The 23,197-nt window shown below is 60.5% G+C and overlaps 1 protein-coding gene across 1 annotated transcript; it reads right to left on the minus strand.

Moving 5' to 3' along the window:
* Positions 1-753: 753 nt before the first annotated feature.
* On the minus strand, positions 754-22,982 carry SLC2A4 (solute carrier family 2 member 4). Its single transcript, XM_082300560.1, has 11 exons — positions 21,924-22,982; positions 20,812-20,955; positions 18,975-19,135; positions 13,866-13,990; positions 13,388-13,503; positions 12,389-12,548; positions 10,916-11,097; positions 10,087-10,191; positions 8,821-8,916; positions 7,010-7,213; positions 754-1,121 (listed from the first exon to the last, which is right to left on the minus strand). The coding sequence occupies exons 1-11, from the start codon at positions 21,960-21,962 to the stop codon at positions 909-911; spliced, it is 1,545 nt and encodes a 514-aa protein (XP_082156686.1). The 5' UTR covers positions 21,963-22,982; the 3' UTR covers positions 754-908.
* Positions 22,983-23,197: the final 215 nt, after the last annotated feature.

Genomic DNA, 23,197 nt, shown 5'->3' on the forward strand with positions numbered 1-23,197 from the left:
GGGGGGGATTGCCCACCTGGTGTGGTATCGCGAGGTTTTGCTGAGGTGAGGCAGCGGGGAAGAAGTCTCGCGAGGTTTGGAGCACGCGGAGCGTGAGGCGGAATGGGCCCAACCCTTCCCCCCCTCCCCACGCCTCAGGCCTCTTTTTGGGGGGGGGGGGGCGTTGTTGCCATGGCAACCCTGCCGGCACCGCTCGTTATGCAAATGAGCTTAATGACGCTGATCGCCTCATTCTCCCCCCGCGCCGGCATTGATGTAAATTTATGCAAACGCAGCCGGCGGGGAACGGGGGGGGGGGGGGTTCCATTACTGCGCATGCGCCGCCCGCCGCCGCTCACGTGGCGCCCCCTCCCCCGCCGCGTGCGCGCCACGAGGCTCTCGACCAATCAGAGCCCGCTCTGCCGCGGATCGACCAATGGCGTGCGAGGAGGGGCGTGGCCTCCATGGGGGGCGGGGCCAGCGACGCCCTGAGGGCGTTTTGGCGCCCCCCCCCCCAACAGCGGAAATTTGGGGACCCCCCCCAAAATTGGGCCCCGCTTTGGGGATGGGGTCAATTCCCCTCCCCCCCCCAGCCCAGCAGGACCCCCCAAACCCCCTCCCCCACCCCAAAACCTCCCCCCACCCCCCCATTTTGAGGTTCCCCCCCAAAACCCCCTCAGGAAACCCCCCAAAATTCCCGGGTGCCGCCCCCTCCTCCCCACCAACACCCCCCAAATTTTGGGGACCCCCCCCCTTAAAAAAAAAAATCAACGCTGGTTTCTCCTCACCTTTATTTACAACCGAGGGCCCCCCCCCGAGGGTGGCGACCCCCAAAAAAATCCCAAAAAAAAAACCAAAAAAGAGGAGGGGAAGGGGCGCCCCTAAATCGGCCCCAAAATGCGTCCGAATTTGGGGTGGGGGTCCCTTTTTTAGGGTTCCTCGTGGGTGGCAAGGCACTGGAGCTCCGTGTCCTTCTCGGGGGGCTGCAGCAGGGTCGGGGGGGGCAGATTTTGGGGGTCCCCATCCCCCCCCGAGGTGGGGAAGGGGCGGCCGCGGGTTTCGGGGAGCAGCAGGAAGGTGAAGAGAGCGAAGCCCCCCAGGAGCCCCCCGAAAAGGAGGAAGACGAAAGGGCCCATGGCGTCCTGAGGGGGAGGGGAAAGGGTTAAAAAAAACCCAAAAAAAGCTCCGAACGCCCCAAAAAACGCGCTCAAGGAAAGCCAAAAACGGCGTAAATTCACCCCGGAATTTCCCGTTGAAACCTCCCCCCGAAATCGCCCCCCAAAAAGCGCCGCAAGAGCGCCTGAAACGGCCGAAGTCACCCCAAACATCCCCAAATCCACCTGAAATGCCCCAAAATCCACCTGAAATCCCCCTGAAATGACCCAAAATCCACCTGAAATGACCCAAATCCACCCCAAATCTCCCTGAAATGCCCTAAAACCTCCCCAAATCCCCCTGAAATGACCCAAAATCCACCTGAAATGACCCAAATCCACCCCAAATCTCCCTGAAATGACCCAAAACTCCCCCAAATCCCCCTGAAATGTTCCAAAATCCCCCCAAAGTGCCCCAAAATCCCCCTGAAATGCCCCAAAACTCCCAAAAACTTTCCCAAGTTCCCCTGAAATGCCCCAAAATCCCCCTGAAATGCCCTAACACGTCCCGAAATCCCCTTGAAATGCCCCAAAACTCCCCGAAACACCCCCAAACCCTCCCCGAATCCCCCTCAAATGCTCCAAAATCCCCCCAAACCCTCCCCAAATGCCCCAGAAATGCCCCAAAATCCTCCCAAACCCCCTGAAATGCCCCAAAATCCCCCTGAAATGCCCCTGAAATGCCCCCAAATCCCCCAAACCTCCCCACATCCCCCTCCCCCGGGCACCTGGGACCCCATAACCCACCCTAAACCCCCTAAAACCCCCTAAAATCCCCCAAAATCCCCCAAATCCCGGTACCTGCAGGGCGGGGAAGGCCATGGACCCCTAAACCACCTCCAAAATCCCCCTGAAATCCCCCCAAAACCCCCCCAAATCCCCCTTTCCTGAGCCCCTGGGACCCCATAACCCACCCTAAACACCCCAAAACCCCCCAAATCCCCCAAAATCCCCCCAAATCCCGGTACCTGCAGGGCGGAGAAGGCCATGGACCCCTAAACCACCTCCAAAATCCCTCAAATCCCCTCCAAAATCCCCCTGAAACCCCCCCAAACCTCCCCAAAACCACCCCAAATCCCCCTTTCCCGAGCCGCTGGAACACGTGGCACCCCATAGCCCACCCTAAACACCCCAAAACCCCCCCAGACCCCCCCAAAATCCCCCAAATCCCGGTACCTGCAGGGCGGGGAAGGCCATGGACCCCTAAACCACCTCCAAAATCCCCCTGAAACTCCCCCAAAACCACCCCAAACCCCCCTTTCCCGAGCCCCTGGGACCCCATAACCCACCCTAAACACCCCAAAACCCCCCAAATCCCCCAAAACTCCCCCAAATCCCGGTACCTGCAGGGCGGGGATGCCCATGGCCACCCCAAAACCCCCATCTGTGTCACCTGGAGCCCCAAAACCACCCCAAACCTCCCCAAAACCACCCCAAACCCCCCTTTCCCGAGCCCCTGGAACACGTGGCACCCCATAGCCCACCCTAAACACCCCAAAACCCCCCTAAACCCCCCCAAACCCCCCCAAAATCCCCCAAATCCCGGTACCTGCAGGGCGGGGAAGGCCATGGACCCCTAAACCATCTCCAAAATCCCCCTGAAACTCCCCCAAAACCCCCCCAAACCCCCCTTTCCCGAGCCCCTGGGACCCCATAACCCACCCTAAACACCCCAAATCCCACTGAAACCCCCCAAAATCCCCCCAAATCCCGGTACCTGCAGGGCAGGGATGCCCATGGCCACCCCAAAACCCCCACCTACGTCACCTGGAGCCCCAAAACCACCCCAAACCTCCCCAAAACCCCCCCAAATCACCCCAAAACCACCCCAAACCTCCCCAAAACCACCCCAAACCTCCCCAAAACCACCCCAAATCCCCCTTTCCCGAGCCGCTGGAACACGTGGCACCCCATAGCCCACCCTAAACACCCCAAAACCCCCCCAAACCCCCCCAAAACGACCCCAAACCTCCCCAAACCACCCCAAACCCCCCTTTCCCGAGCCCCTGGGACCCCATAACCCACCCTAAACACCCCAAAACCCCCCAAATCCCCCAAAACTCCCCCAAATCCCGGTACCTGCAGGGCAGGGATGCCCATGGCCACCCCAAAACCCCCACCTGCCCCACCTGGAGCCCCAAAACCACCCCAAAACCCCCCCCAAACCCCCCTTTCCCGAGCCCCTGGGACCCCATAACCCACCCTAAACACCCCCAAATCCCACTGAAACCCCCCAAAATCCCCCCAATCCCGGTACCTGCAGGGCAGGGAAGGCGATGGTCACCCCAAAACCCCCACCTACGTCACCTGGAGCCCCAAAACCACCCCAAACCTCCCCAAAACCCCCCCAAATCACCCCAAAACCACCCCAAACCTCCCCAACCCACCCCAAACCTCCCCAAAACCACCCCAAACTCCCCTTTCCCGAGCCCCTGGAACACGTGGCACCCCATAGCCCACCCTAAACACCCCAAAACCCCCCTAAACCCCCCCAAAATCCCCCAAATCCCGGTACCTGCAGGGCGGGGAAGGCCATGGACCCCTAAACCACCTCCAAAATCCCCCTGAAACTCCCCCAAAACCCCCCCAAACCCCCCTTTCCCGAGCCCCTGGGACCCCATAACCCACCCTAAACACCCCAAAACCCCCCAAATCCCCCAAAATCCCCCCAAATCCCGGTACCTGCAGGGCAGGGAAGGCGATGGTCACCTCAAAACCCCCACCTACGTCACCTGGAGCCCCAAAACCACCCCAAACCTCCCCAAAACCCCCCAAAACCTCCCCAAAACCACCCCAAACCTCCCCAAAACCACCCCAAATCCCTCTTTCCCGAGCCGCTGGAACACGTGGCACCCCATAGCCCACCCTAAACACCCCAAAACCCCCCCAAACCCCCCCAAAACGACCCCAAACCTCCCCAAAACCACCCCAAACCCCCCTTTCCCGAGCCCCTGGTGCCCCTGGGACCCCATAACCCACCCTAAACACCCCAAATCCCACTGAAACCCCCCAAAATCCCCCAAATCCCGGTACCTGCAGGGCGGGGATGCCCATGGCCACCCCAAAACCCCCACCTGCCCCACCTGGAGCCCCAAAACCACCCCAAACCTCCCCAAAACCACCCCAAACCTCCCCAAAACCACCCCAAATCCCCCTTTCCCGAGCCGCTGGAACACGTGGCACCCCATAGCCCACCCTAAACACCCCAAAACCCCCCCAGACCCCCCCAAAATCCCCCAAATCCCGGTACCTGCAGGGCGGGGAAGGCCATGGACCCCTAAACCACCTCCAAAATCCCCCTGAAACTCCCCCAAAACCACCCCAAACCCCCCTTTCCCGAGCCCCTGGGACCCCATAACCCACCCTAAACACCCCAAAACCCCCCAAATCCCCCAAAACTCCCCCAAATCCCGGTACCTGCAGGGCGGGGATGCCCATGGCCACCCCAAAACCCCCACCTGCCCCACCTGGAGCCCCAAAACCACCTCAAACCTCCCCAAAACCACCCCAAACCCCCCTTTCCCGAGCCCCTGGTGCCCCTGGGACCCCATAACCCACCCTAAACACCCCAAATCCCACTGAAACCCCCCAAAATGCCCCAAATCCCGGTACCTGCAGGGCAGGGATGCCCATGGCCACCCCAAAACCTCCACCTGTGTCACCTGGAGCCCCAAAACCACCCCAAACCTCCCCAAAACCACCCCAAACCCCCCTTTCCCGAGCCCCTGGGACCCCATAACCCACCCTAAACACCCCAAAACCCCCCAAATCCCCCAAAATCCCCCCAAATCCCGGTACCTGCAGGGCGGGGATGCCCATGGCCACCCCAAAACCCCCACCTGCCCCACCTGGAGCCCCAAAACCACCCCAAAACCCCCCCCAAACCCCCCTTTCCCGAGCCCCTGGGACCCCATAACCCACCCTAAACACCCCCAAATCCCACTGAAAACCCCCAAAATCCCCCCAAATCCCGGTACCTGCAGGGCGGGGAAGGCCATGGACCCCTAAACCACCTCCAAAATCCCCCTGAAACTCCCCCAAAACCACCCCAAACCCCCCTTTCCCGAGCCCCTGGGACCCCATAACCCACCCTAAACACCCCCAAATCCCACTGAAACCCCCCAAAATCCCCCCAAATCCCGGTACCTGCAGGGCAGGGAAGGCGATGGTCACCCCAAAACCCCCACCTACGTCACCTGGAGCCCCAAAACCACCCCAAACCTCCCCAAAACCCCCCCAAATCACCCCAAAACCACCCCAAACCTCCCCAAAACCACCCCAAACCTCCCCAAAACCACCCCAAATCCCCCTTTCCCGAGCCGCTGGAACACGTGGCACCCCATAGCCCACCCTAAACACCCCAAAACCCCCCCAAACCCCCCCAAACCCCCCTTTCCCGAGCCCCTGGGACCCCATAACCCACCCTAAACACCCCCAAATCCCACTGAAACCCCCCAAAATCCCCCCAAATCCCGGTACCTGCAGGGCAGGGATGCCCATGGCCACCCCAAAACCCCCATCTGTGTCACCTGGAGCCCCAAAACCACCCCAAACCTCCCCAAAACCACCCCAAACCTCCCCAAAACCACCCCAAATCCCTCTTTCCCGAGCCGCTGGAACACGTGGCACCCCATAGCCCACCCTAAACACCCCAAAACCCCCCTAAACCCCCCCAAAATCCCCCAAATCCCGGTACCTGCAGGGCGGGGAAGGCCATGGACCCCTAAACCACCTCCAAAATCCCCCTGAAACTCCCCCAAAACCCCCCCAAACCCCCCTTTCCCGAGCCCCTGGGACCCCATAACCCACCCTAAACACCCCAAAACCCCCCAAATCCCCCAAAATCCCCCCAAATCCCGGTACCTGCAGGGCGGGGATGCCCATGGCCACCCCAAAACCCCCACCTGCCCCACCTGGAGCCCCAAAACCACCCCAAAACCCCCCCCAAACCCCCCTTTCCCGAGCCCCTGGGACCCCATAACCCACCCTAAACACCCCCAAATCCCACTGAAACCCCCCAAAATCCCCCCAAATCCCGGTACCTGCAGGGCGGGGAAGGCCATGGACCCCTAAACCACCTCCAAAATCCCCCTGAAATCCCCCCAAAACCCCCCCAAACCCCCCTTTCCCGAGCCCCTGGGACCCCATAACCCACCCTAAACACCCCAAAACCCCCCAAATCCCCAAAAACCCCCCCAAATCCCGGTACCTGCAGGGCAGGGATGCCCATGGCCACCCCAAAACCCCCATCTGTGTCACCTGGAGCCCCAAAACCACCCCAAAACCCCCCCCAAACCCCCCTTTCCCGAGCCCCTGGGACCCCATAACCCACCCTAAACACCCCCAAATCCCACTGAAACCCCCCAAAATCCCCCCAATCCCGGTACCTGCAGGGCAGGGAAGGCGATGGTCACCCCAAAACCCCCACCTACGTCACCTGGAGCCCCAAAACCACCCCAAACCTCCCCAAAACCCCCCCAAATCACCCCAAAACCACCCCAAACCTCCCCAAAACCACCCCAAACCTCCCCAAAACCACCCCAAATCCCCCTTTCCCGAGCCGCTGGAACACGTGGCACCCCATAGCCCACCCTAAACACCCCAAAACCCCCCCAAACCCCCCCAAACCCCCCTTTCCCGAGCCCCTGGGACCCCATAACCCACCCTAAACACCCCCAAACCCCCCAAAATCCCCCCAAATCCCGGTACCTGCAGGGCGGGGAAGGCCATGGACCCCTAAACCACCTCCAAAATCCCCCTGAAACTCCCCCAAAACCCCCCCAAACCCCCCTTTCCCGAGCCCCTGGGACCCCATAACCCACCCTAAACACCCCAAAACCCCCCAAATCCCCCAAAACTCCCCCAAATCCCGGTACCTGCAGGGCGGGGAAGGCCATGGCCACGGCCGTGTTGCTCGCCCAATTGACCAGTCCGGCCAAGCCCAGCGCGGCCCCGCGCGGCCCCGGCGGGAAGAGCTCGGCCCCAACGAACCAGGGCAGGGGGCCCGGACCCACCGCGAAAAACCCCACAAAGGCCAGGGCGGCCCCGAGGGCCAGAGCGCCCCACACGGGACCCCCGAGCTGGGGGAAAAGGGGACGGGGGGGACCCCAAAAATCAGGGGGGACCCCAAAAATCAGGGGGGACCCCAAAAGTCAGGGGGGACCCCAAAAGTCAGGGGGCAATGAAGAGGGGAAGGGGGGAAATGGGGGATTTTGGGGGGGGTTGGGGGTTGGGGTTGGGGGGGTTTGAGGAGATTTGAGGGGTTTTTGGGGGGGGTTTGGGGAGGTTTGAGGGATTTTTGGGAAGTTTTGGGGGATTTTGAGGGGTTTGGGGGGATTTTGGGGGGGGTGATTTGGGGAGATTTGAGGGATTTGGGGGGGATTTGAGGGGTTTGGGGGGGGTTGGGGGGGAAATTGGGGGATTTGGGGGATTTTAGGGAGATTTGGGGGATTTGAGGGGGATTTGGGGGGTTTAGGAAGGGATTTGAGGGATTTGGGGGGTTTTGGGGAGGATTTGAGGGGATTGGGGGGGCGTTGAGGGGGATTTGAGGGATTTTGGGGAGATTTGGGGGATTTTGGGGGGAATTGGGGGGGTTTGGGGGATTTTAGGGGGATTGGGGGGGTTTTGGGGGATTACGAGGGGATTTGAGGGATTTTGGGGAGTTTTGGGGGATTTGAGGGATTTTGGGGGGAGTTTTGGGGGATTTTGGTGGGATTTTGGGGGGATTTGGGGGATTTTAGGGAGACTTGTGGGATTTTAGGGGGATTTGGGGGGTTTATGAAGGGATTTGAGGGGTTTGGGGGGGATTTGGGGGATTTTGGGGGGATTTGAGGGGATTTGGGGGGGTTTGAGGGGGATTTGAGGGATTTGGGGGAGTTTTGGGGGATTTTGGGGGATTTGGGGGGGGGATTTGGGGGATTTTGAGGGGTGTTGAGGGATTTTGGGGAGTTTTGGGGGATTTGGGGGGGGATTTGGGGGATTTTAGGGGGATTGGGGGGATTTGGGGGGTTTAGGAGGGGATTTGAGGGATTTTGGGGGATTTGAGGGAGATTTGAGGGATTTGGAGGAGTTTTGGGGGATTTTGGTGGGATTTTGCGGGATTTGAGGGGGATTTGAGGGATTTTGGGGGGATTGGAGGGATTTTGGTGGGATTTGGGGGGGAATTTGGGGAGATTTGAGGGATTTGGGGGAGTTTTGGGGGATTTTGGTGGGATTTTGGGGGGTTTTGGGGCGATTAGGGTGGGAATTGGGGGGATTTGGGGGGGATTTGAGGGATTTTGGGGGGTGGGGGGGGTTTGAGCACATTTTGGGGGGATTTGGGGGGGTTCTGGGGGGATTTGAGGGATTTGGGGGAGGGATTTAGGGGATTTTGGGGGATTTGAGGGGATTTTGGGGGGTTTGGGGGGATTTTGGGGAGGGATTTGGGGGATTTAGGGGGATTTTGGGTGGATTTGGGGGGGTTGGGGATTCAGGGTTGGATTTGGGGGTTTCAGGTGAATTTTGGGGGTTCAGGATTGGATTTGAGGGGGGTTTCAGGTGAATTTTGGGGGTTCAGGGCTGGAATCTGGGGGATTCCAATGAATTTTGGGGGTTCAGGGCTGGAATCTGGGGGGGTTCCGATGAATTTTGGGGGTTCAGGGCTGGATTTTGGGGGGGTTCCGGTGAATTTTGGGGTCCCCCCGCTCACCTTGAGGGCCAGGCCCAGCGTCCCAGCGCATCCCATCATTCCCAGTAACCCCACCAGCTGCAGCACCCGGCGCCCCGCCCGCTCCACCAGCACCACCTGCGGGGGGCGGGGCTTCAGTCGGGGACACGCCCACACCGGGTCACGCCCATCGCTGAGGGCACGCCCACTGGGGACACACACCCTGAAGTGGCCACGCCCCCATGACCACACCCTGAGGTGACCACGCCCACCAGGGCCACACCCTGAGGTGACCACGCCCCCATGACCACACCCTGAGGTGACCACGCCCCCATGACCACACCCTGAGGTGACCACGCCCACCAGGGCCACACCCTGAGGTGACCACACCCACCAGGGTCACACCCTGAGGTGACCACGCCCCCATGACCACACCCTGAGGAGGCCACGCCCCCATGACCACACCCTGAAGTGACCACGCCCCCATGACCACACCCTGAAGTGGCCACACCCTGAAGTGACCACACCCCCAGGACCTCACCCTGAAATGACCACGCCCCATGACCACATCCTGAAGTGGTCACGCCCACAGGACCTCACCCTGAGGTGACCACGCCCACCAGGGCCACACCCTGAGGTGACCACACCCACCAGGGTCACACCCTGAGGTGACCACGCCCCCATGACCACACCCTGAGGAGGCCACGCCCCCATGACCACACCCTGAAGTGACCACGCCCCCACAACCACACCCTGAAGTGGCCACACCCTGAAGTGACCACACCCCCAGGACCTCACCCTGAAATGACCACGCCCCATGACCACATCCTGTAGTGACCACGCCCCCATGACCTCACCCTGAGGAGACCACGCCCACCAGGGCCACACCCTGAGGTGACCACGCCCACCAGGGCCACACCCTGAGGAGGCCACGCCCCCATGACCACACCCTGAAGTGACCACGCCCCCAGGACCTTACCCTGATGAGGCCACGCCCACCAGGACCACACCCAGTTGAGGCCACGGCCCCATGACCACACCCTGAAATGGCCACGCCCACCAGGAGCACACCCAGAAGCGACGACACCCCCAATGGCCACACCCCGAAGTGACCACGCCCACCATGACCACACCCCGAGGAGACCACGCCCACTCCTGCGACCCCACCCTCAGGATCCACCCTCCCGGGGTGACCCAGGAGCCCCTCCCCCCCTCCCCAGGGCGTGTCCCCTCCCCTCCCCCCCTCCGTGTGGGCCGGGGGCGTGGCCGGGGGCGTGGCCGGGGGGCGTGGGCGTGGCCAGGGCTCACCGACAGGGCGGTGGCGGCCACGTTGACCACGCCGGTGCCGATGGTGCCGACGGCCGGGTCCTGCAGCCCCGCCCCCTCAAAGATGGACGTCGAGTAGTAGAAGATCTGCGGAGGGGGCGTGGTCAGCGGCGAACCACGCCCTCTCAAGCCACGCCCCCACCATCTGCCCACGCCCTCTGGAAAGCCCCGCCCCTGGAATGCTACAACGCCATTGGTCGCGCCCAGGCCACGCCCTCATGGCCACGCCCACTCCCAGAGGGCCACACCCATGGGGCGCCTCCCCTTCGGGCCACTCCCCCGCAAGCCACGCCCTTTTCTGCTAAGCCACGCCCCCTTTCATCATTTCCCGCCCGTTTTTCCTCATTTCCTGCCCATATTCCCTCATTTCCCGCCCCTTTTTTGTTATTTCCCAGCTGCTTTTCCTCATTTCCTGCTCCTTTTTCCCCACTTCCGGCCCATTTTTCCTCGTTTTCCGCCCCTTTTTTGTCATTTCCCACCCATTTTTTCTCATTTCCTGCCCATTTTTCCTCATTTCCGGCCCATTTTGCCTCATTTCCTGCCCGTTTTCCATCATTTCCCGCCCGTTTTCCCTCATTTCCCGCCCAGTTTTCCTCATTTCCCGCCCAGTTTTCCTCATTTCCCACCCCTTTTCCCTCATTTCCCGCCCATTTTTTGTCATTTCCCGCCCATTTTTCCCCATTTCCCGCCCCTTTTCCCCATTTCCCGCCCGTTTTTCCTCACTTCCTGCCCATTTTTCCCCATTTCCCGCCCGTTTTCCCTCATTTCCCGCCCGTTTTCCCTCGTTCCCATCCCTTTTTCCCATTTTTACCGCGTTTATCCCCGAAAGCTGCTGCGCCAGCTGCAGGCCCAGGGTGACGATCAGCGGCTGCCGGTAGCGGCGGCTCCGGCACAGCTCCAGCAGCCCCACCTTGGGGGCGGGGCCTCGGCCAAGCTCCGCCTCCAGCGCCGCCAGCCCCGCCTCGGCCGCCGGGCCGGCCAATCGCGACAGGCCTGGGGTGAGGGGGAGGGGCATGTCGCGATAGGGGCTGAATGATGGGGGAGGGAGAGGAGGGAGGGGAGGGAGATGAAGGCGGGGAGGGATGAAGGGATGGAGGAGGGGGAGGAGGAGGAGGAGGAGAGATCAGTGAGGGTGAGGATGATGAAGGGGAGGAGGAGGAGGATGGAGGGGATGGAGGAAGAGGAGGAAGATGGAAGGTGAGGAGGAGGAAGAGCCAAGGAATGGAGAGGGGAGAGGAAGAGGAAGAGGCGGGGGATGGAGAGCGAAGGCGATCGAGGAGGAGGAAGGTGGAGAGGAGGAAGAATCGGGCCTGAGGAAGAGGAGGATGAAGGAGACCGAGGAGGAGGAGGATGAAGGAGGGGGAGGAGGAGGAAGAACGGGGATTAACAGGAGGGCGAGAAGGGAGGACGAGGAAGAATTGGGACGGACGAGGAAGAGCACGAAGGGGACGAAGATGAAGGCGGGGAGGAAGAGGAGGACGAACGGGACGGAGGAGGAGGGGGAGGGGGAGGAAGAGGAGGAGGAGGAGGAAGAGGAGGAGGAGGAGGAAGAGGAGAAGGAGGAAGAGGAGGAGGAAGAGGAGGAAGAGGAGGAGGAAGAGGAGGAGGAGGAAGAGGAGGAGGAGGAGGAAGAGGAGGAGGAAGAGGAGGAGGAGGAAGAGGAAAAGGAGACGATGGAAGAGGAGGAGGAAGAGGAAGAGGACGAGGAAGAGGAGGAAGAGGAGGAGGAGGAAGAAGAGGAGGAGGAGGAGGAGGAGAAGAAGGAAGAGGAGGAGGAAGAGAAGGAGGAGGAGAAGGAAGAGGAAGAGGATGAGAAGAAGAGGAGGAGGAAGAAGAGGAGGAGGAAGAGGAGGAGGAAGAGGAAGAGGAGGAGAAGGAAGAGGACAAGGAAGAGGAGGAAGAGGAGGAGGAGGAAGAAGAGGAGGAGGAGGAGGAGGAGAAGAAGGAAGAGGAGGAGGATGAGAAGAGGAGGAGGAGGAAGAGGAGGAGAAGGAGAAGAAGGAAGAGGAGGAGGAAGAGAAGGAGGAGGAGGAGGAAGAGGAAGAGGATGAGGAGAAGAGGAGGAGGAAGAGGAAGAGGAGGAGAAGGAAGAGGACAAGGAAGAGGAGGAAGAGGAGGAGGAGGATGCGGAGAAAGAAGAGGAAGAGAAGGAAGAAGAGAAGAAGGAGGAAGAAGAGGAAGAGGAGGAGAAGAAAGAGGACGAGGAAGAGGACGAGGAGGACGGCGAGGAAGCCGAGGAGGAGGAGGAAGAGCCGCCCCGCGAGGCCGAAGGCTCCGCACTCACCGCGCCGGGCGCGGCCGCGCTGGCCCCGGGCCAGCAGGAACCGGGGGCTCTCGGGGCACAGCGGCAGCAGCAGCAGCTGCAGCGCGGCCGGGAGCAGCCCCGCCCCGAACAGCGCCGGCCACGCCGCCGGCGTCCCCAGCAGCGCCCGCAAGCCCAGCACCTGCGGGCGAGGCGCGACAGCTCGCGATAGGCCCCCATATCGTGCGATATCGCGCGATAGGCCGCCGGCCGGGGGCGATAAGTCGCCGCAAGGGGCGGGATTTCACCACGGCGAGGTGAAATGTCGCGATATGGGCCGGCCTGCCGCTATGTCGCGACGGGAAAGGGGGGGGTCTGTCGTGACGTGTCGCGGCTTCGGGACGCCCAAATCTCACCCCGGCGAGCTCCAGCCCAGCTCGGAGCCCTCCCAGATCCCCCCAGAAGCCCCAAAATTCACCCAGAGTCCCCCAAATCTTTCCCTGAGCTCCACCAGCGCCCCCCGATCCCCTCGGGCCCCCCCAGCCCCGACCCCAAACCCTCCCAGGACGCTCAAATCCCCCCCAATTTCCCCCTCAGGACCCCCCTGGACCCTCCCCTTGGAAGCCACGCCCCCTTTAGGCCACGCCCACACCGACCCCGCCCACCAAAGCCCCGCCCACCATTCAGCCCACGCCCCTTTAGGCCACACCCACACGACCCCTCCCACTCAAGCCCCGCCCATCAAAGCCCCACCCACCCCTGCAGACCACGCCCCCTTTAGGCCACGCCCACACCGATCACGCCCACCCAAACCCCGCCCACCCCTGCAGACCACGCCCCTTTAGGCCATGCCCACACCGACCCCCGCCCGCCAAAGCCCCGCCCACCCCTGCAGGCCACGCCCACCCCTCCCACTCAAGCCCCGCCCACCAAAGCCCCACCCACCCCTTCAGGCCACGCCCACCCTCACCCCCCACAACGACCCCTCCCATTGGAGCCACGCCCCCACAAGCCACGCCCACCCCGCCAGGCCACGCCCACCTGCGCCCCCAGGATGCCGAGGACGATCCCGAGCTGGTGCAGGGTCCCCAGCGCCCCCCGCAGCCGCAGCGGCGCCACCTCGCCCACGTAGAGCGGCACCAGCACCGACACCAGCCCTGCGGGGGGGCGGGGTCAGCCCTGGCCACGCCCCCCCAAATCCTGGCCACGCCCCCCAAAAATCCGGACCACCCCCCCAAAAATCCGGACCACCCCCCCCCCCCCAAATCCTGGCCACACCCCCCAAAAAATCTGGACCACACCCCCCCCAAAATCCTGGCCACACCCCCCCAAAACATCTGGACCACCCCCCCCCAATCTTGGCCACCCCCCCCCAAATCCTGCCCACACCCCCCCAATCCTGGCCACGCCCCCCCAAATCCTGGCCACGCCCCCCCAATCCTGGCCACGCCCCCCCAATCTGGATCACACCCCCCCCCAAATCCTGGCCACGCCCCCCGATGGGGGGAGGGGGCGGTACCTGAGTAGGCGCCGACGATGAAGCGGCCGAGGATGATGAGGGTGTAGGTGGGGCCCAGCTTGGCCCCGCCCATCAGGGCCCCGCCCACTACGGCCAGGCCGTTGGTGGCCAATAGGGCGCCTTTCCTGGGGGGGAAGGGAGGGGGCTACTGGGGGTGGCCACGCCCCTTTCGTTGCTGGAGCCACGCCCTGTCCGTCTAATAGGCCGTTGGCCACGCCCATCTGGTGGCCACGCCCACTCAGAGCCACGCCCAGTTAAGCCCCTCCCCTTCAAAGCCACGCCCTGTTAACCACACCCGATTAAGCCCCTCCCCCTCAAAGCCACGCCCAGTTAAGCCCCTTCAAAGCCACGCCCAGCTAAGCCACGCCCAGATAAGCCCCTCCCCCCAAAGCCACGCCCAGTTAACCACACCCGATTAAGCCCCCTTCAAAGCCACGCCCAGTTAAGCCACGCCCAGCTACGCCCCTCCCCCCAAAGCCACGCCCTGTTAACCACACCCGATTAAGCCCCTCCCCCTCAAAGCCACGCCCAGTTAAGCCCCTCCCCCTCAAAGCCACACCTTGTTAAGCCACGCCCAGTTAAGCCCATCCCCTCGAAACCACGCCCAATTATGTCACTCCCCCTCGAAACCACGCCCAGTTAAACCACGCCCAATTAAGCTCCTCCCCTCAAACCACGCCATTAAGTCACGCCCAGTTAAGCCCCTCCCCTCAAAGCCACGCCCTGTTAAACCACGCCCGATTATGCTCCTCCCCTCTAGGCCACGCCCAGTTAAACCACGCCTAATTAAGCCCCTCCCCTCCAAGCCACGCCCAGTTAAGCCACAGCTAATTACGCCCCTCCCCTCAAAGCCACACCATGTTAAGCCACGCCCTGTTAAGCCCCTCCCCCTCAAAGCCACACCCAATTAAGCCCCTCCCCTCCAAGCCACGCCCTGTTAAACCCCTCCCCAAAAGCCACGCCCTGTTAAACCACGCCCAATTAAGCCCCTCCCCCTCAAAGTCACGTCCGGTTAAGCCACGCCCGATTAAGCCCCTCCCCCTCTAAGCCACGGCTAATTAATCCCCTCCCATCAAAGCCACGCCCTGTTAAGCCCCTCCCCCTCCAAGCCCCTCCCATCAAAGCCACACCTCGTTAAGCCATGCCCAATTAAGCTCCTCCCCTCCAAGCCACACCCAATTAAGCCCCTCCCATCAAAGCCACGCCCAGTTAAGCCACGCCCGATTATCGACCACACCCCTTTAAGCCCCGCCCACAGCCACAAATCCCTCCCCCATCCCTTTTTCCCCACCCCCTCCCCCCATGTGGATTCCCCCTTTAAGCCCCGCCCTCCCGGCCCCTCCCCTTTAAGCCCCGCCCCCTCTGCCACACCCCATTAAGCTCCACCCCCTTCCGCTTTGCCCCGCCCCTTTAAGCCCCGCCCCCTTTAAGCCGCCGCTGTGGATGGGAAAAATGAGGGGAAAAGTGAGGAAAAATGAGGGGAAATGGGAATTTGAGGGAATAATGAGGGTTTGAGGGGATTCAGGGGGATTTTGGGGGGGAAAGGGGGAATTTTGGGGGAAAAAAGGGGGATTTTGGAAGGAAAAGGGGGGATTTGAGGGTGGTGATGGCGCTGCTGCTGTGGATGGGGAAATCCGGGGAAAAGTGAGGAAAAATGAGGGGAAAAGCGAGGAAAAATGAGGGGAAAATGGGAATTGGAGGGAATAATGAAGGTTTGGAGGGATTTGGGGGAAAAAAGGGGGGATTTTGGGGGAAAAAAGGGGGATTTTGGAAGGAAAAGGGGAGATTTGAGGGTGGTGATGGCGCTGCCGCTGTGGATGGGGAAATCCGGGGAAAACTGAGGAAAACTGAGGGGAAAAGTGGGAATTTGAGGGAATAATGAGGATTTGGGGGGAAGAACGGGGAATTTTGGGGGGAAAATGGGGATTTTTTTGGTGAAAAAAGGGGGATTTTGGAAGGAAAAGGGGAGATTTGAGGGTGGTGATGGCGCTGCCGCTGTGGATGGGGAAACCCGGGGAAAAGTGAGGGAAAATGGGGGAAAAGTGAGGAAAAATGAGGGGAAAAGTGAGGAAAAACGGGGGGAAAAGTGGGAATTTGAGGGAATAATGAAGGTTTGGAGGGATTTGGGGGAAAAAAGGGGGGATTTTTTGGGGAAAAAAGGGGGATTTTGGAAGGAAAAGGGGGGATTTGAGGGTGGTGATGGCGCTGCCGCTGTGGATGGGGAAACCCGGGGAAAAGTGAGGAAAAATGAGGGGAAAAGTGAGGAAAAATGAGGGGAAAAGTGAGGAAAAACGGGGGGAAAAGTGGGAATTTGAGGGAATAATGAAGGTTTGGAGGGATTTGGGGGAAAAAAGGGGGGATTTTGGGGGAAGAAAGGGGGATTTTGGAAGGAAAAGGGGAGATTTGAGGGTGCCAATGGCGCTGCCGCTGTGGATGGGGAAACCCGAGGAAAAGTGAGGAAAACTGAGGGGAAAAGTGGGAATTTGAGGGAATAATGAGGATTTGGGGGGAAGAACGGGGATTTTTGGGGGGGAAAATGGGGATTTTTTTGGTGAAAAAAGGGGGATTTTGGAAGGAAAAGGGGAGATTTGAGGGTGGTGATGGCGCTGCTGCTGTGGATGGGGAAACCCGGGGAAAAGTGAGGGAAAATGGGGGAAAAGTGAGGAAAAACGGGGGGGAAAGTGGGAATTTGAGGGAATAATGAAGGTTTGGAGGGATTTGGGGGAAAAAAGGGGGGATTTTTTGGGGAAAAAAGGGGGATTTTGGAAGGAAAAGGGGAGATTTGAGGGTGGTGATGGCGCTGCCGCTGTGGATGGGGAAACCCGGGGAAAAGTGAGGAAAAATGAGGGGAAAAGTGAGGAAAAACGGGGGGGAAATGGGAATTTGAGAGAATAACGAGGGTTTGAGGGGATTTTGTGGAAAAAAGGGGGGATTTTTTGGGGAAAAAAGGGGGATTTTGGAAGGAAAAGGGGAGATTTGAGGGTGGTGATGGCGCTGCTGCTGTGGATGGGGAAACCCGGGAAAAAGTGAGGAAAACTGAGGGGAAAAGTGGGAATTTGAGGGAATAATGAGGATTTGGGGGGAAGAACGGGGAATTTTGGGGGGAAAATGGGGATTTTTTTGGTGAAAAAAGGGGGATTTTGGAAGGAAAAGGGGAGATTTGAGGGTGGTGATGGCGCTGCCGCTGTGGATGGGGAAACCCGGGGAAAAGTGAGGGAAAATGGGGGAAAAGTGAGGAAAAACGGGGGGAAAAGTGGGAAATTGAGGGAATAATGAAGGTTTGGAGGGATTTGGGGGAAAAAAGGGGGGATTTTTTGGGGAAAAAAGGGGGATTTTGGAAGGAAAAGGGGGGATTTGAGGGTGGTGATGGCGCTGCCGCTGTGGATGGGGAAACCCGGGGAAAAGTGAGGAAAAATGAGGGGAAAAGTGAGGAAAAATGAGGGGAAAATGGGAATTTGAAGGAATAACGAGGGTTTGAGGGGATTTTGCGGAAAAAAGGGGGGATTTTTTGGGGAAAAAAAGGGGGATTTTGGAAGGAAAAGGGGGGATTTGAGGGTGGTGATGGCGCTGCCGCTGTGGATGGGGAAACCCGGGGAAAAGTGAGGAAAACTGAGGGGAAAAGTGGGAATTTGAGGGAATAATGAGGATTTGGGGGGAAGAACGGGGAATTTTGGGGGGAAAATGGGGATTTTTTGGGTGAAAAAAGGGGGATTTTGGAAGGAAAAGGGGAGATTTGAGGGTGGTGATGGCGCTGCCGCTGTGGATGGGGAAACCCGGGGAAAAGTGAGGGAATAATGAGGGGAAAAGTGAGGAAAAATGAGGGGAAAAGTGAGGAAAAACGGGGGGAAAATGGGAATTTGAGGGAATAATGAAGGTTTGGAGGGATTTCGGGGAAAAAAGGGGGGATTTTTTGGGGAAAAAAGGGGGATTTTGGAAGGAAAAGGGGAGATTTGAGGGTGGTGATGGCGCTGCCGCTGTGGATGGGGAAATCCGGGGGAAAGTGAGGAAAAATGAGGGGAAAAGTGAGGAAAAATGAGGGGAAAAGTGAGGAAAAACGGGGGGAAAATGGGAATTTGAGGGAATAATGAGGATTTGGGGGGAAGAACGGGGATTTTTGGGGGGGAAATGGGGATTTTTTTGGTGAAAAAAGGGGGATTTTGGAAGGAAAAGGGGAGATTTGAGGGTGGTGATGGCGCTGCTGCTGTGGATGGGGAAACCCGGGGAAAAGTGAGGAAAAATGAGGGGAAAATGGGAATTGGAGGGAATAATGAAGGTTTGGAGGGATTTGGGGGAAAAAAGGGGGGATTTTGGGGGAAAAAAGGGGGATTTTGGAAGGAAAAGGGGGGATCTGAGGGTGGTGATGGCGCTGCTGCTGTGGATGGGGAAATCCGGGGAAAAGTGAGGAAAAATGAGGGGAAAAGTGAGGAAAAACGGGGGGGAAATGGGAATTTGAGAGAATAACGAGGGTTTGAGGGGATTTTGTGGAAAAAAGGGGGGATTTTTTGGGGAAAAAAGGGGGATTTTGGAAGGAAAAGGGGAGATTTGAGGGTGGTGATTGCGCTGCCGCTGTGGATGGGGAAACCCGGGGAAAAGTGAGGAAAACTGAGAGGAAAAGTGGGAATTTGAGGGAATAATAAGGATTTGGGGGGAAGAACGGGGATTTTGGGGGGGGAAATGGGGATTTTTTTGGTGAAAAAAGGGAGATTTTGGAAGGAAAAGGGGAGATTTGAGGGTGGTGATGGCGCTGCCGCTGTGGATGGGGAAACCCGGGGAAAAGTGAGGGAAAATGAGGGGAAAAGTGAGGAAAAACGGGGGGGAAATGGGAATTTGAGAGAATAACGAGGGTTTGAGGGGATTTTGTGGAAAAAAGGGGGGATTTTTTGGGGAAAAAAGGGGGATTTTGGAAGGAAAAGGGGAGATTTGAGGGTGGTGATGGCGCTGCCGCTGTGGATGGGGAAACCCGGGAAAAAGTGAGGAAAATGAGGGGAAAAGTGGGAATTTGAGGGAATAACGAGGGTTTGGGGGGATTTGGCGGGAAAACCAAAGCCCCGCCCCCTTTAAGCCCCGCCCCCTTTAAGCCCCGCCCCCTTTAAGCCCCGCCCCCTTTACCTGCCCAGCCGGTCCGCCAGGGCCCCCCCCGCCAGGGCCGTGCCCATCCCCCCCACCGAGAAGATGGCGACCGACAGCGCCCAGAGCAGGGAGATGGTCTGGGGGGGCGGGGGGGACCCCCAGCGCCGCGCCCACGTCGCGTTGTACTCCCCTTCCAGGACCTGGCGGGAGCGGGGGGGGCACCCATGGGTGGGGGAGAGGAGGGGTCGCACCCCATTCCCCACCCCCCCCTTTCTGAGGAGTCGCTAGGGGAGAGGGGCGCCCGATTTTGGGGAGGGGGCACCCACCCATGGACCCCCCCCAGGGCCCAGTTATGGATGGGGGCACCCAGTTTTGGGGAGGGGGCATCCACACATGGACCCACTTGTGGATGGGGTGCCCAATTTTGGGGAGGGGGCACCCACACATGGAGAGGGGTGCCCGATTTTGGGGAGGGGGCACCCACACATGGAGAGGGGTGCCCGATTTTGGGGAGGGGGCACCCACACATGGAGAGGGGTGCCCGATTTTGGGGAGGGGGCACCCAGCCAGGGACCCAGTTGTGGATGGGGGCACCCAATTTTGGGGAGGGGGCGCCCACCCGCAGACCCCCCCAGGGCCCAGTTGGGGATGGGGGCACCCAATTTTGGGGAGGGGGCACCCATGGGTTGGGGGGCTCCCCCCTCATTTTGGGGGTTCCCTCGGGGTCTGGGGGGGTTCCCTGGTGATCTGAGGGGTCCCCCCGGAGGTTTTGGGGTCCCCCCGGAGGTTTTGGGGTCCCCTTGGAGATTTTGGGGTCCCCCCGGAGATTTTGGGATCCCCCTGAGGGTTTTTGGGTTCTCTTCCAAAGGTTTTGGGTTCCCCCCGGAGATTTTGGGGTCCCCCCGGAGGTTTTAGGATCCCCCCGGAGATTTTGGGTTCCCGCCCGGAGATTTTGGGGTCCCCCCCGAGATTTTGGGTTCCCCTCGGAGATTTTGGGTTCCCCCTGGAGATTTTGGGTTCCCCCTGGAGATTTTGGGTTTCCCTCGGATATTTTGGGTTCCCCCCGGAGATTTTGGGGTCCCCCCGGAGATTTTGGGGTCCCCTCGGAGATTTTGGGTTCCCCCCGGAGATTTTGGGTTCCCCCTGGAGATTTTGGGGTCCCCCCGGAGATTTTGGGTCCCTCCCGGAGATTTTGGGGTCCCCTTGGAGATTTTGGGGTCCCCCCGGAGATTTTGGGGTCCCCCCGAGGGTTTTTGGGTTCCCTTCCAAAGGTTTTGGGTTCCCCCCGGAGATTTTGGGGTCCCCCCGGAGGTTTTAGGATCCCCCCGGAGATTTTGGGTTCCCGCCCGGAGATTTTGGGGTCCCTCCCGGATATTTTGGGTTCCCCCCCAAGATTTTGGGTTCCCCTCGGAGATTTTGGGTTCCCCCCGGATATTTTGGGTTCCCCCCCGAGGTTTTAGGATCCCCCCGGAGATTTTGGGTTCCCCCCCGAGATTTTGGGGTCCCTCCTGGAGATTTTGGGTTCCCCCGGATATTTTGGGGTCCCCCCCGAGATTTTGGGTTCCCCTCGGAGATTTTGGGCTCCCCCTGGAGATTTTGGGGTCCCTCCTGGAGATTTTGGGTTCCCCCGGATATTTTGGGTTCCCCCCGGAGATTTTGGGTTCCCCTCGGAGATTTTGGGCTCCCCCTGGAGATTTTGGGGTCCCTCCTGGAGATTTTGGGTCCCTCCCGGAGATTTTGAGGTCCCCTTGGAGATTTTGGGGTCCCCCCGGAGATTTTGGGATCCCCCTGAGGGTTTTTGGGTCCCCCCCCGAGATTTTAGGTTCCCCCTGGAGATTTTGGGGTCCCCCCGGAGATTTTGGGGTGCTCCCGGTACCTTTTGGGGCGCGTTGATGACGCCGATGTTGAAGCCGAAGCCCAACGAGCTCAGCGTGGCCGCGAACACGGTCAGGGCCAGCGCGGGGGTCAGCGCGGGGGGGGGCGGCCCCCCCGAGGCCGAAGAGGGACCCCCCTCATCCTCCTGGGGGGGCACGGGGGGGGTCAGGGTGGGGGGGGGACCCCCAAAATTCGTGGGGAGGGGGGAAAAATTGGGGGGACCCCCCCGTCAAATCCTCGGGTGGGGGGAAAATGGGGGAGGGGGTTTCATTGGGGGGGGGGTCAGGAGGGGATTTGGGGGGGGTCGGGGGTCCCCTGATCCTCCTGGGGGGGTTCAGGGTGGGGGGGGACCCCCAAAATTCGTGGGGAGGGGGGAAAAATGGGGGGGACCCCCCCTTAAATTTCGGGGAGGAAATGGGGGGGGTCGGGGGGATCACGAGGGGTTTCGGGGGGGGTCCCCTGATCCTCCCGGGGGATTTTGGGGGGCTTCAGGGTGGGGGGGGACCCCCAAAATTCGTGGGGAGGGGGGAAAAATGGGAGGACCCCCCTCAAATTTTGGAGTGGAAATGGGGGGGGGTCGCGGGGGTCAGGAGGGGATTTGGGGGGGGTCGGGGGTCCCCTGATCCTCCTGGGGGGGTCACGAGGGGATTTGGGGGCGTGGGGACCCCCCCTCATCCTCCTGATGGGGGAGGGGGTCGGGGTCAAAATTTTGGGGTCTCCCCCCTCTCCCCCCCCAATCCCGCGGAGGGGGGGGGGGGGAGGGGAAAAGTGGGGAGGGGGCGTGGCCAAAGCTCCGCCCCTCCCCCACCCCGCGAGACCCTCCCGACCCCTGGGAAGGAGGGGGGGGGAGGGGGGGGGGGGGCTTCTATCGGCACCGCTATCGCGATAGAAACCCCTCCCCCACCCCCCCCCGGAGCGATGCGGGAGAAAATTCCCCTTATTTGGGAAAGTCCTGGAAAACCGGGGGGGGGAGGGGGGAGGGAGGGGAATTCCCGGTGGGAATTTTGGGGGGGGGGGGGGGAGTCCTCAACACCCCCCGCCCCTCCCCCACCCCCCCCCTCCCTCAAGACCCCTCCCCAAAATCGCCCCTCCCCCCTCCCCCCCCTCCGGTACCTCCTCCTCCTCCTGGATCTGCTGGAACCCACTGGGCATGGGGGCGGGGGGGAATTAATTAGTTAATTAGTTAATTAGTTAATTAGGAGGGGGGTTAATTAATCGGGGCCCCCCCGCGGGGGTTCCCGGGGGGGGGGTGGGGAGGGGGAGGGGTGGTTGTGGGGTTAATGAGGAGTTAATTCGAGGTTAATGAGGGGCTAATTGAGGGTTGGTGAGGAAGGGAGGGGGGGAGTTAAGGAGGGGAGTTAATTAGGGGTGGTGGGGTTAATTAAGGGCGAGTTGGGGGTCGGATCGTTAATTCGGGGTTAATTAGGGGTCGGGGGTTAATTAGGGGCGAGTTGGGGGTCGGATCGTTAATTCGGGGTTAATTAGGGGTCGGGGGTTAATTAGGGGCGAGTTGGGGGTCGGATAATTAATTCGGGGTTAATTAGGGGTCGGGGGTTAATTAGGGGCGAGCTGGGGGTCGGATCGTTAATTCGGGGTTAATTAGGGGCGACTTGGGGGTCGGATGGTTAATTAGGGGTCGGGGGGGTTAATTGAGGGCGAATTGGGGGTCGGATGGTTAATTCGGGTTTAAATAGGGATTAATTAGGGGTCGGGGGCTTAATTAAGGGCGAATTGGGGGTCGGATGGTTAATTCGAGGTTAATTAGGGGTCGGGGGTTTAATTAAGGGCGAATTGGGGGTCGGATGGTTAATTCGGGCTTGATTCGGGGTTAATTAAGGGCGAGCTGGGGCTCGGATGGTTAATTAGGGGTCGGGGGGTTTAATTAAGGGCGAGCTGGGGCTCGGATGGTTAATTCGGGGTTAATTCGGGGTTAATTAAGGGCGAGCTGGGGGGGGGTCAGATCGTTAATTAGGAGTTAATTACGAGTTAATTAGGGGTCAGTTAGGGCTGTCCGGAGGGGTCAGTTCTTAAGGGGGGGGGGGGGTGCCCGGAGGGGGTGGGGGGTCGGGGGGGGGGTCGGTCTCGAATTGGGGGGGTAGGGTGGGGGGGGGGGGAGGGGAGGGGTCAGCAGGGCTGGGGTGGGGGAGGGGCGGCTGAAGGGCGCCCCCCCGCGGCCGGGCGGGATCGGCGGAGGCTCCGGAGGCGGCGGCGGCTCCGGGGGGTCCCGGGGGTCTGCGGAGGCTGCGGGGGGCGGGGGGGGAGGGGCTTGATGGGGGCCACGCCCACCTCAGCCCCACCCCCACCCCACCCTTGACCACGCCCCCTTTCTGTAGCCACGCCCCTTTTTCCTCCCCCCCCCCCCCCGTGTTTTTGGGTGGTCCCCGAGT

This window comes from Coloeus monedula, assembly GCF_965178545.1.
Source record: "Coloeus monedula genome assembly, chromosome: 40".
NCBI lineage: Eukaryota > Metazoa > Chordata > Aves > Passeriformes > Corvidae > Coloeus > Coloeus monedula.

What these genes read in the sequence shown, in the direction of transcription:
- SLC2A4 (XM_082300560.1), bottom strand. Translation starts at nt 21,962, where the DNA reads ATGCCCAGTGGGTTCCAGCAGATCCAGGAGGAGGAGGAG. An exon ending in TCGGCATCCTGGGGGCGCAG is followed by an intron (nt 12,549 to 13,387) that starts GTGGGCGTGGCC and finishes CCTCGCCCGCAG; the next exon opens with GTGCTGGGCTTGCGGGCGCT. An exon ending in GCGCGGCCGCGCCCGGCGCG is followed by an intron (nt 11,098 to 12,388) that starts GTGAGTGCGGAG and finishes CCCTCACCCCAG; the next exon opens with GCCTGTCGCGATTGGCCGGC.